Consider the following 13866-nt stretch of genomic DNA (forward strand, 5'->3'; position numbering starts at 1 on the left):
TAGTAAATACATCAACTAACATTAACTAATTAATGGACCATTATTTTAAAGTGCAATGGCAAAATGGTCATTTATAAGTAAATAATTGCTGTTTTGGTGCAATAAAAATGGGAAGAATTAACCTGTTCAAAGTTCAATGCAAGATTGCTGAAAAAATGCAGCAATAGATTAAAAATGTAAGCTAGGTAACTTCAAACTTACGTCCATCAGCGCTGCATTGATGTAATTGCTGGACTCGCCATCAACAGAAATGAGGAAAGGCAGGCATCGGTCCACTGCGAGGACGTCCATGCTGCGGTTTTTATCATGGTTACGTGGGAGAAGGCCAATGCTGCAGTCCTCTGGACGAACACGCGGCGTCACTATATTCAGAGTCTGAGGACGAACACACGAAGGACTGTAACAAACACCTGCATTCACTTTCACTAGCGTTTATAAAACCAATTCAACTGTGCTGCTGGTCAAACTGAGAGCAATGCAAATATTTTAGTAAACTGAAGGTCAGCCATTACTTATGTATAAGAAAGACTGGTGAAAATTGAAAGAGAGAGACAGATGGAGGGAGAGACAGTGAAAAATGGCTTACAAGAGAGAAAGATGCAGCGCCAGATAGAAAGAGAAAGATCAGTGAGGAAAGGAAGATATTCATCATATTTTATGAGACACCTCACACATCTGAAGCTTCGCATCCTCTCAGACGGCAGCGGCTCACTCATTTCACAGGGAATACAAAACATAAAGGACGCATGAAAAGAAATAGCTGGGCGCTGGGCTTTATGAGGCTGTAGCCGATGGCTCGTAAAAACACTCTCTCCCTCAATGCCTGAGTCACTTTCTTTACTCACCTGCCTCATCTCAATGCATCGCCGACTGACTTATTCAAAAGCAGTTTGAATTTAGGGGGAATTATGATGAAATCACACCAGAGAGCTTGATGAAGTTGTTAGAAATGGCTGCGAGGGCTTTAGCACTGCTTGTCGACAGCAAAAACCTTGGAGGATTTAGTAAATTAGGCCTCCACGTGGGCTGATCGCAGAGCTCGCTGATTATAGAGAGGACGCTTTTAAAAAACACATTTTCCTTCTGTTATTGAGACTCGGAGGAAAGATAAATCACAAATGAGCTCTCGCCCGTTTCTCGTTTGTTCCTCCTGAACTGTAATAGGACTGAATGGAGAGCAAATTTGGGGATGATAGCTTAAGAAATCTGATGTTTAATAATGTCACAGATTGTGCTAAGAGATTTCATAACAAACTCAGACGATCTTAAAGGGATAGTTCACACAAAAATTTAAAAAATACTCACCGTTTACTTGCTTAAATATACTCACAGCTTCACACTTTTATGGCTTCTTTTTTTTTTTTTGTTAAACAAAATAGGTAACCTTGAAAAAAACTAACTTATATTGACTTTCATAGAAGGAAAAACAAATAATATGGAAATCAATGGTTACAGGTTTTCAGCATTTTTCAAAATATCTTCTTTTATGTTCATCAAACGAAAGAAAATCAAACAGGTTTGTGACTTGAATGCTGAGTAAACGATGACGGAATTTTCAGAATATCCCTTTAACTATGCTTTTTACAATAATACTTCAGTTCTGAAGTCTACATTTGTTGTCTCCTGAAATCTCTACGCTATATACGCTATAAGACTTTCCTACTGTACATATAATTAACTTAATTTCAAATCATAAAAATAGAATATCAATAAAAATATCAAATAAATACATTTAAAATGAATCTCCTTCAAATGTCATAATGGCTAATATAGGGTTTTGTTTTCAAATCAATGGCTATTGCCTGTGATAAGTTTTACCAGAGTTTAGAACAATCTAGATACTTAGGGCCCTATCATACACCCGGTGCAAAAAAGTGCAAGATGTGTTTGGCACAATTGGTTACTATTTTTTTAGACCAGCGGAAAAGTAATTTTCATGTTTTGTGCCATGTTGTTTAAATAGCAAATTCATTTGCGCCACTTTGTGGACTCATGGGTGTGCTGGTCTAAAGAAGGTGTGTCAAGGCTCATGGCTGGTGCGTTGCTATTTTGACGAACTGAAATAGGCTGTGCCATTGACCAACTAAAAGCTGGTCGAAAGTCAAGTGCAGAGCGCATAAGTTTTGCGCCTATATGGTCCAAGTACTTACACATTGCTTAATGCACACAGGATGTACAGCAATACACAAATATCTTTACATATGAAAAAAATAAAATAAATAAGGGATTAAAATGTTACAAAAATTATTATTTTCTACATAAATATAAAAACCCCTACCTCCATGTCTTCTTCACCTCGAGTGGGCTTTTTCAATTTAGCATTTGTATATTGTTATTAATATTAGCAGTATTATTTATAATATGCATATTAATATTTGTTATAATAAAATCAAGTTTAGATTTGTCCACCTGTCGGGTTTTGAAGATGTTTGCGTCACCATATAGGGCATAAGAATGTGTGTTTGGATATAACTCAGTGTTTTGACCACACTTGGTTATTATTGTTCATTTATTTGTTTGCTGGGAATTAGAACTGAATTTAGAAATAGTTTTAAAACGAATCTTTGTGCTTAACAAATTAAATTAATTATGTAGGGTAATGGATGTCTTCAGAGTGCGTGCAACATAATTTCTATATTCACAAAATTAAAGGAGTAAATAAAGAGTAAAAGGAAGTAAAGAGGCAGAATGGAGGAGGCTCGTTCTTTATCCTCACTGCAGATGGCCTGTTTAACTGTTTTCTTGCTAGTGAAGCATTCAGTTTTTCCACTTACAAAGTCCGCCATGTAAATGTAAAAAGCACCATGGTGAGACATAACTGACTCCAAGGGAATGGGAGATGTGACTCTAAATGGTTTAATGCACGTTATATTCAAAATACACCCATAACTCATTAAGAGAATAAGCACAACCCTGTTAGACCATGCGCCAGGGCGCAGAGTGTATTTTTCTTTCCCTAAATTAGCGGATGGTGGATTCGGATGTGTTTCCCTTAATGTGTTTATGTCATGTGTTTTAGACTTTGTGCTTAGGTCAAAATAGAGCACTAAGTGTAAAAAAGGAACTTTATTGGGTTTGGATTGGATAAAGGTTTATAAAGCTTCTTCAGTTTTCTAAAATGTTCTTTCCTCTAAGAAAAAAATGATTCTTTTTCAGAGCTCTTCACTAAAATGTTTAACTAAAATGGCTGTGGTATCAGTTTTTTGGAGCCATTAGTTTTGGTTTACTATGGTGGGTTTGTGTGGTTTGCTGACCTGAAACTCATCTTTGACCTGGCTGGAGTTGGTCTGCGGGTCCAGTCTGCTGATGTTGTAGTAAATGGCTCTGAATTCACACACTGGGATTGCTGTGTTTCCACATAAACATGCTTCCAGGATGGCATCATGTACAAACACATACTGCTCCTGCAGAAAGACACACATGGAGATCAATAGAGGAAAAATACTGTGGTACAATCAAGGGAAGTGATACTAATATCATAAAGGTTATAATTCAGCTCCTTTGATCAAATGCAGCATTCTAGAAGCAAGAGATGTCTTTGAAAAAAAAGTTTGAAAAATAAAATAACTGTATCTGCACCAAAGTTATTTTAGTTGACAAAACCTAAAAAACTTAATTTCCCGAAAAACTCAGACTAAAATAAAACAAAAATAAAAATGAATAAATTAGAACTAGGCAGCGATTAACCGCATTAAACCCCCCCCCCCATCTGTGTATTTATACATGCATAATAAACATACACAGTACACACATAAACTGTATTTTATCAAAACAAACGTTTATTTGGAATGCGATTTATCAAGATTAATTTTTGCCCAACACTAAAAATAATATAGACATTGCAGAATTAATAAAACAATGTCAAAGCAAACAACTAAATAAATTTAACTAAAATGAAAACTAAATATATAATTTAGACCATTAGTACAAATAGTTATTCACTTACAGTATACTAAAACAGGAGTCACCAAACTTTTCAGTGCGTGACCCGCAAAATAACAATGCCAGTGACTCGTGAGTGACCCCCACATTTCCCCACATTTCTTGAGATGTTCCACACACAACAATAGAGCTATATAAACACAAGCATATTGACAAGACAAAAAGTGCAACAGTCTAGTAATCATATCATTTTTATAGTCATTTATTAATTAATTAAATATTAATCTCACCTAATGAGACTGGTTGGCACAACACTTTTAGCAAAAGTCTATTCTTGGTTTAATTTTGGAGACTGCTACTCCTCAATGTTCAGTTGAGGCCTGTTTTTATTTGTAATGTATTTGATTGCCATAAAGGTGTCAGAAAGTTTAACCTGGTGCTATAAAATTGTTCTGTAACATAAACACAACAATCTGATGAAAAAATTTATAATTTAAAGGCTGATGGCTTTTCATTTGCATGTTGGTTTTTTATGTAATTCTGTACCACCTTTCTGGTAAAAAATAAAATAAAATAAAAATACACACATTATTATGGATAAACATGTTAATTCTAATAGTTTAATAAAATTTATTTGACTTCTGGAAATCACCCCAGAGAGTCCCGGCCCCCACTTTGGGAACAACTGTACTAAAAAAAAAAAAATGATTTACTCAAATTAATATTTAAAAGTGTTGCATCAGATTTACAATTCAACCTCATGACAGTTTTAATTAGCTCACTACTTTAAGATTAAGATATGGTGATTAGATATTTATGCATTATAATTATTATATTTGCCGGTAGGCAAAAAAAAAAAGTATTTTAGCATCGTTTTTAATGATAAAAATAATAACCAAAGCTGTAAGTTAATTAGGAGTTTGATTTAAATTTGTACATCTTAAACCAAACATCTGCATAATTTATGACACATCCAAATACATACATCTTGAAAAGCCTGATCTGAAGCTGAGAGTGAAATCATTAGGGAAATATAAACTCCACACAGACATTCATACACATTGAGCGCTGATCATGAAGCACAGTTTGCTGAAGGGCAAATGACGTTTTACACGGATTTCAACACTGCTGCTAAAATCCAGAGCAACTGAAATCCAAAACCGCTTCAACTGAGGCCTCAAAAAATAAGATCAAGCGGTTCTTAAAGCACCATCACCATCCTGCAGCTAATATTACACCCATCCTTAAACCCCAGCCATAAATATAGGCCGGAATTATCCATATTTTAACTCAACAATGCCTGAGGCTTAAAGGTCTGAATGCTAATGTCGGCCTTTGATCCATGCTAAGCTAAAGTCAAGCTGAGCTGACCTCTCGTACCTATTACTCCATAACCCGGTGAGCTCTTCTGCGGAGCGACTGGGACAAAAGACGAGGAAAGAGCCTTTTAAAAGATTAATTGCTGAGTGTTGTGTTTGTGGAGGATTATCTCTGAATGGAGCTGCAGGCTGACACAAATTGCCTCCCAGAAGCCATTATCACCGCTACTGTGTTTAGTGTTAGTCTTTTAAAAGCATGCTGTCCTCGCTGAAAAGTGTTTAATATCAGAATGGAGTGAATAAAATATTGGCATGTAGATCTGATGTAGTGTGTGATTATTATTGCTATTATTGTTATTATTATTATTATTATTATTATTATTATTATTATTATTATATGAATAGTATTGGGGCTCAGTGGTTAGCACTGTCGCCTCACAGCAAGAAGGTTCCTGGTTCGAGTCCTGGCTGGCTCAGTGTGGAGTTTGCATGTTCTCCTCATGTTCGCGTAAGTTTCCTCTGGGTGTTTTGGCTTCCCCCACAGTCCAAAAACATGCACTCTAGGTGAATTACATTAACTAAATTGTCCATAGTGTATAAGTGTGTGTGAATACGAGAGTGTATGAGTGTTTCCCAGTACTGGGTTACAGCTGGAATGGCATCCGGTACATAAAACATATGCTGGAATAGTAGCCGGTTCATTCTGCTGTGGCGACCTCTGAAATAAAGACTAAGCCGAAGGAAAATAAATAATTTAATAAATTGAATAATACTACATGAATAGTATTATATGTAGGGTTGTGCTAACTACCAATTTATTACAACAGGTACATTTATTTTTATATCAAATACATGCATTTTTTTATTTAAATAATTCTATAATAATAATGATAATAAAAATAAACAAATAAACACGTTGTGTGAATAATATAAAACTATGACTGCACTAAATATCCATTTAAGACAACAGAAAGTGTTATAAGAAATGCATGAATATTTTAATAATGATATTGTTAATAATAATAATTTTAAACCACTCAATTGAATGTAATATAATAACTAAATAACCAACATGCGTATTAAATAAAATGTATTATAATATTTTTTTTAATTATTAAACAATTTAATTAAATGGCTGAATATTTTTGATGCAAGCATAATAATAATAACAATAATAATAATAATAATTACAACACAATTTATTAAAGCAGCATAATATTTAAAAAAAATGTAAAACAGCTATATTAAATGTAATATAAAACAATAATTAAATCACTTAAATTTGTATAAATAAAATGTAACATAATATAATAATTAAATATCAATTTAATTAAAATGGCTGTATATTTTGATGTGAGCATAATAACAACAACAACACTAATAATAATAATAATAATAATAATAATAATAATAATAATAATAATAATAATAATAATTGCAACAACAACAACAACAACAAAATTGAATAATAGAAACATAGTTTAATTTAAACAAAATAAATTATATTGTATATTATATTATATTATATAAAATAATATTTGTTGAATTGTTTACACTAAATTAAATCTAATATAATACAATAATCAAAAAACTTAAACTTGTTTTTAATAAAATGTAATATAATATAATATTTTTTATCAATTTATTGAAAACATGTAAGCATAATAATAATAATAATTTTAAAAATGTTTTTATTAAGATTAAACAAGAGTTATTATATGTGTATTGATTAAAGTATGTTTTAATATCAAATGCATGACAAATATTTTAAATTAAATGCATTAAAAATATTTCTTTTTTTATAATGATCTCTAGTTTTCAAATATGAGACTAATCAATTTATAATTATACTGTATAATTGCTCCATTATAAAAGAGTGCAATTCATCCACCACTAGGGGGCATGATTTAAATTCTACATTTAGTAAACTTCAGGAATCTGTCAGATCCAAGATATTTAGTGAGTCAAGTAATTGAGAGAGAGATAGAGAGAGAGAGAGAGAGAGAGAGAGAGAGAGAGTGTGTGTGTGTGTGTGTGTGTGTGTATGTGTGTGTGTGTGTGTTTGTGTGTGTGTGTTGATGAGCTTCACCTCAGTCTGCACCATGTTGACTCTCTGCGAGCGCAGCTCTCTGATGCAGTTAAAGATGTCCACCACTCCTTCACTCTCCGCCATGTCCAGCATGATGTCCACCGCAATGAAACAGCCTGTTCTTCCAGCACCAGCACTGCAGAAAACACACCAACAGACTTAGGGGCCGCTTCTAACTGCAGGATAACCTTCCACAACACTGAACTGTGATGGAGAGGGCAGACATTCTGACATTCAAATATTCTTAAAAATACAACATAACTAATTCAGTAACCAAAAAAAAAAAAAAAATAAATAAATAAATAAAAACAAGAAAAAGTAAAATAATGCATTTAATTAATTCCTAATATTATAGTGTCCATTATGAGTCACAATTCAAAATACTGTAAAGAGTAAATTGATATAATTAAATGATAATAATAATGTGATAATAAAAAATATTGATATGTTGCATTTATAGGATTGTATATTCACATATATATATATATATATATATATATATATATATATATATATATATATATATATATATATATATATATATATAAGTCTACACAAAATAATTAAGCTGTATACTGTATGTCTTCAAGATTATAAACAATAAGATTTTTAAAAATGTTAATGAAATAGCAAATCTTAACATTAGAATGAAGGTCACATGAGACTGGGCTAATGATACTTAAATTTATAAGATATCATAGTCAAATACATTGAAATATAAAACATTTTATTGTTTTAAATGCAGCTTATTATTTATTTGTACAACAGTTATGTCTGGTTCTTGAATTTGATTGGCTGATAGCCATGTGATATTCTGCAATAACAGCACTCGTACAGCCTCTTCATCCTTGTGTATACCTCTGCCCATAGAGTTACAGCAGATCAATACAGTTTGACAAATATTTGTCGGCATACATTAGCCTGTCATACTGAGCAAAGCAAAGAGGGTTGACGTTCCGCCACAAGATGGCGACAGAGACTGCATAATACGTCCTTAGGGGAGGAAAATTCAGCGAAAATGTTTAATTTACAGCTAATCAAATCAATATGTATCAGGTAAGTGACTTTCTAAGTCGATCTCTCTCTTTGGTATGCTGTAGTGTTGGTTTTAAACCATAGTAATCTGGTAGTAATTGCTTTGCTTTAAAATTTTTTAAGGTAATTATTGTGATCTCGCCATTGAAACAGGGAAATACAAGGTAATCTCTGTAGACTGATGGCATTTCGTGCCGTTCAGACTTATGGGGCTCTATTTTGACGGTCCATGCGCAAAGCGAAAAACGCAAAACGCAGGGTGCAAATGCTTTCAGGGCGTGTCAGGACGCGTTTTTGCTAATTTAAGGACGGGAAATCTGCCTTGCGCTTCGGCGCATGGTTTAAAAGGGTTGAGTTTATTTTCTCAATGAGTTATAGGTGTGTTTTAAGAATAAACCAATTACAGTCTCATCTCCCATTACCTTTAAGAGTCAGCTGCGTCGCGCCAAAAGCGCATTCGCTATTTACAGGACGCAAAGTAAGTCTAAGTGGAAAAAAATGAGCATTTCACAAGCAAACAGTTAAAAGTTGACAGTTTTTTAACAGAAAACTGTTAAACAGAGCATCTACTGCGTGAGAATGAGAGATAATGGATCACTTTCACATTCGCTCTTGGATGGGGAAACCTTTACGCACAGACATGTCTATAAATAAATAATTTTGTTTGTTAAGTGCAAATATTCATTTCAAATCTATTTCTAAATTCAGTTCTAATTTCCAGCAAACGAATAAATGAACAATAATAGCAAAATGTGCTCAAAAACCTGAGTTATATCCTAAAACACATGCTGTGCCCTATATGGTCTAAAACCTGACAGGTGGGCAAATCTAAGCTTGTTTTTAATAAAACAAATGTAAATATGGATATAATAAATAATACTGCTAATAATAATAACAATATACAAAATATATATATATAATACAAAAATATATATCCTATATATATCCTTAATATTTACATTTTTTCATATGTAAAGATATTTGCCTATTGCTCCCTTGTGTGTATTAAGCAATGCATGAGCGAGGCGCAACTCTGCCCCAGAGTTTAGACCGGGTTAGTTTTGGTCTAATGAAAAATCTATTATAGTTTCTCAAAATAGCAACGTGCCAGCGGTCCACCTCAGAACGCCTTCCTTTTTAGACTAGAACGCCTATGGGCGCACAAATGAGCGCCAATGCATTTGCTATTTAAACAGCGTAGCGCAACGCCTCAAAACGACTCTTGCGCCAAGCTTAAACCAGCTACGTGTATGCTGGACTCAATTCCAACAAAACTACTGAAAGAGCTGCTACCTGCTATAGGAGAACCTCTTCTTAACATTATCAACTCTTCTTTATCTATAGGCCATGTTCCAAACTCTTACAAGCTAGCTGTTATTAAGCGTATTATTAAGAAACCGCAACTAGACACCAACAACTTAGCTAACTATAGGCCTATTTCAAATCTTCCATTTATGTCTAAAATACTAGAAAAAGTTGTTTCCACTCAATTTCTTAAACTACCAAAAGACTATTGCGTCACGCCTTGCGCCACACTGCGCCGGGTGTATGGTAGGGCCCATAATCTTAAAATGTGAGCAAAATCAACTGTTTTGTCAATATTACAAGACAGAATCATTCAAATGCTACCTTTAAAGAGATGTTGGTGAATAAGCAACGGTTTCTGCTGTTCTGACGTCAGCTGCAGATGTGAATGAATGGCGGAAGGAAGTAGTTCCTCATACACAAGGATTTCTGAGAATCTCTGTGTTTGATTTTCTTTTTATATACACGATTATGCCAGCGAACTGTTGTATATACGTGATATTACACTCGAAGCAGTGTGATATGGCTGTATATCAGCACTGGTGGGACACTAAGGCACTATTTGCATATGTATAAAAACTTACTTTTTACTTGATTTATTTTATGTTAAACCCGACACTAAACCTAACCATATAACAAGTATTTTGTTTTTATCCTCTTTTCAAGGTGATCAATAAATCAATCAAATTTCTAAAGTTTCTATTAATTTATTATTATTAAGTAAGATTATTTCAGGTTTTCTCAAGCTTCTGACAATACAGATCACAACATGCAGGAGATCCAGAGGCACACACTCAACACAATCAGAAAGTCTAGAGATTTCTGTTAAGATCCAAATGTTAGATGTTACCAAAACAAGCTTCTGGTAGGCTGAGATGCTGATGCGTGTATGTGTGTTTGTGTGTGTGTGTGTTTGGACAGCAGATGAGCTATCAGTCACTCTAAATCCACTCACACACACAGATCCAGACTGAACGCTGCCACAGACTGGCCGTCACTCACAGTGATTAATGGAGCGAGGGGTAAACAACTGACGAAGAGAAGGAAGAGACGGAGAGAGAGAGACAGAGAGATATCCTTTACACTTCACATCCACAGCCATTCATTCACTCAAATATTCACATCCACAGCCACACATTCACTCATTCATTTTCATATTGTTTCAAATCTGCAGGATTTCCTTTTTAGTAACTTTGCCTGCTCACACAGTACACATACAGTACAATGGAAGGCAATGCAAGCAGATCAATTTGAGCAAAAAAAAAAGACAATAGAACTTTAAAAACACCATAATAATATTCAATATTTTTCAGAATCAATGATCGTGATCATGAATCTATGATCACACTTTATTTTACTATAAGATTCACGTTTAGACTTTTAGCTCAATTAAAACTACTAATTAGCTGCCTATTAATAGTTAGTATAGTAAGGTCATGCTTTATAAGTAAAAAAGATAATACTTTAAAAATGCTAATCAACTATTATTGTTTATAATATGCAGGTAATAAGCCAGAAGTAAATGGTGGGAATTGTTGCTTAAACTACAGTGTTACCTGTTTTTTGTTTTTTTTTTGTTTTTGTGATAAATAAACAATGAATAACTGCTGAACTAAATACAAAATACAATTTAATGTAAATGGTAGGGTTATTAATTATCAAATAAATTATTGTTTTCAAAAAAAGGATTTTTAAAAAAAGTTATCGTGATTGATATTGAGAAAATCATGCAATGAGTGAAGATAACTCGTGATTGTCACAATCACCAGCAATCTAATCCTTGTAGATTGCTGGTAAACACACATAGAACTACAAATCTGCCATTATATGGACTACAGATCCAGTCATGCACCACTCACTTGCACCTGTTCAGGATTCTGCTGATTGCACACACACAAAGCCAGAGGATCTAAACGTACTGAGTACAAGGACTATTTATACAGCACACGCACACGCACACACACACGCGCACACACACACACACACGCACGCACACACGCACGCACGCACGCACGCACACACATTTTGTTTTGTTTGTTTTGTTTATGCATGACAGCGATAATGTTCATGATATGGTAAATGAATGCATATTTGTTAAGTGTATAAATTGTTCCATTTAAAAAAAGAGCACAGCAATATTTTCATCCACAACTAGGGGGCATGGCTTGAATTGATTAACTCACTCTCTATCCATTCACTAACACTAGAATGAAGGACCTTTAAATGATTCAATGATTCTTAAATTTGGTTTTAATTCCAACCTATTTTAGGTAGGTGAGTGAGCTGTCGCAGCCGGCGAGCGCGGAAAAGAGGAGTGGCGTCACACCGGCCCAAAGCGTTCGCTCTAAAAAACCAAATGCGGCCATACGTACCTCCGGCCACGTAAACGTCCGCGGGGCTACGTTTTCAGAATGAGCTTGGGTTGATTACTTCACTCTCAATCATGAATTCTATAGCATTGAATCCTGGAACAGCTTAGCGTCCATTGGATGCACACTTCAGAATTTCGCCAGAAGTAGTAGGTCATCCAGGTAATTCTGGCCTACTGTGTTTTCAGTTCTATACATTCTGACATACTAGTCAGCTCACATACTGTTTTTAACACACTATATAGTCAGGATGCAAGCAGTTTCAGATGCAGCCAATGAGTACTATCAACCAGCATTTTCAAAACACCTTATTTTGTGTTCAACTCATAATGATTTAAAACTACAGTATATGTGGGAGAATAAACTGTAAGGTTCATTTTTGGGTGAACTTTCTCTTTAAATTGAGGTTCTTTACTGGAATCAATGGTTCCCTGAAGTATCTTCAAAATACACTGATTATTTTAAATTACAACAAAACTTATTTTGAGAGAAAAACGTTTTTTTTTTTCTTACTGAAAAAAATAACTGCAACTTTCTCCAGGGAGCCCAAAATTGTATTACACTGTGATGAAAACTCTCTTTTGGAAGCTCTCTCTTTAAAAGCATTTTGACTTCAATCCTGATGCAACATTCTTCCAAAACTCCCTTTATGACCCATGTAAGTAATAAAGAACATTCTGTAATGTTCTGAAAGGCCACTGCTTGAATCGAAACCCTAATCTGTGGGCCGCGAGCACTTGACACTCAGTCTAATCCGCTCAGAAAGTTTCTTTGTCACGTCTGCTTGGTCTGTGGGATTGCAAATTTACACTGCCACTTCACAGTCTCCTGCTGTCACCTTTCATTCTTCCCACACGGCCTCCAATTACAGCTCACTATTGAGGGAGCGTCTGTGTCCATCTGCCAGAGCACGTGGGCATGGAGAGGACAGATTCATGATGAATGTCTATGCTGTGAGCATGTGTGAAACTCCTCTTCTTGAAGCTTTTTTTCCCTCTTACATGATAAGTTAGTTACACTGCAAGCGTTCATCTGGATTTACATTTTAGATCAAATACATATGTAATAAAGGAGACCTATCCTGCACCTTTTTACAAGATGTAAAATAAGTCTCTGATGTCCCTAGATAGTGTGTATGTGAAATTTTAGCTTAAAATACCCCACAGATATTTTTATAATTTTTAAAACTCACCCTTTTAGACTTTGATCCCAATTGTGCGGTTTTGGTGACTGTCGCTTTAAATGCAAATGAGATTGTGCTCTTTTCAAAAGAGGGCGGAGCTACAAATACAACCCAGTCTCATTTTAAAAATGTACCACTATATACATTTCTGGAAAGTGCCATATACGTTCCAGGAGGTAGGTTTATTGCCATTTTGTCTTCGCAAATCCACCCGAGGCCACTGTGTGCATTTTTTTCTCACTCAAGTGACATTCGTGCCTGTTGTTCATGTGTGAATCCATCAGAGGCCGCTGTCGTCTGAGTGAATGACCTCCTCCTTCCCTAAAGCCAACCAACAGTGTTTTCAAAAGCATCAATTGACCCGCCCACCCACTTTCATAAACCGTTTTCATAAAGCGACAATGTTTTCAAAAGCAATCCAGAAAAAAAGCTCTCGCCTGAGTTTTACCACATTTTCAGATTTTACCACATTCTCGCCCTTTTATTTACTTGTTTATTCTATTTTTCTGTTTTTTTCTTACGTGCTTTCTGGAACCGTTTTTCACCAGACTCAAACCGCATCATTGTGGTCAACTCCTCTCTGCGTCTCAAGTCCGCCAACATACATGGCGAGCTACTGGTCAAACTGGTAACAGCGGAAAAGCCATCCAAATGGAGGTAATTGGTCAGCTAGTACACTCGAAA

At 34.7% G+C, this 13866-nt stretch overlaps 1 protein-coding gene across 50 annotated transcripts in view; it reads right to left on the minus strand.

The window, feature by feature from the left end:
* The window catches only part of ptprt (protein tyrosine phosphatase receptor type T), a 519289-nt gene that overhangs the window by 28899 nt on the left and 476524 nt on the right, over positions 1-13866 (minus strand). For 37 of the 50 annotated variants that reach the window (XM_073954669.1, XM_073954668.1, XM_073954667.1 and 34 more), the window contains 3 exons: positions 7291-7426; positions 3255-3404; positions 202-375 (listed from right to left, as the gene is read on the minus strand). In XM_073954669.1, coding sequence (XP_073810770.1) covers positions 202-375; positions 3255-3404; positions 7291-7426 — 460 coding nt within the window. The remainder of the gene's footprint in view (positions 1-201; positions 376-3254; positions 3405-7290; positions 7427-13866) is intronic. The other 13 variants (XM_073954665.1, XM_073954664.1, XM_073954663.1 and 10 more) reach the window with 1 other exon arrangement.

Source organism: Danio rerio, chromosome 6 (assembly GCF_049306965.1).
Source record: "Danio rerio strain Tuebingen ecotype United States chromosome 6, GRCz12tu, whole genome shotgun sequence".
In the NCBI taxonomy this organism is placed as follows: Eukaryota; Metazoa; Chordata; class Actinopteri; order Cypriniformes; family Danionidae; genus Danio; species Danio rerio.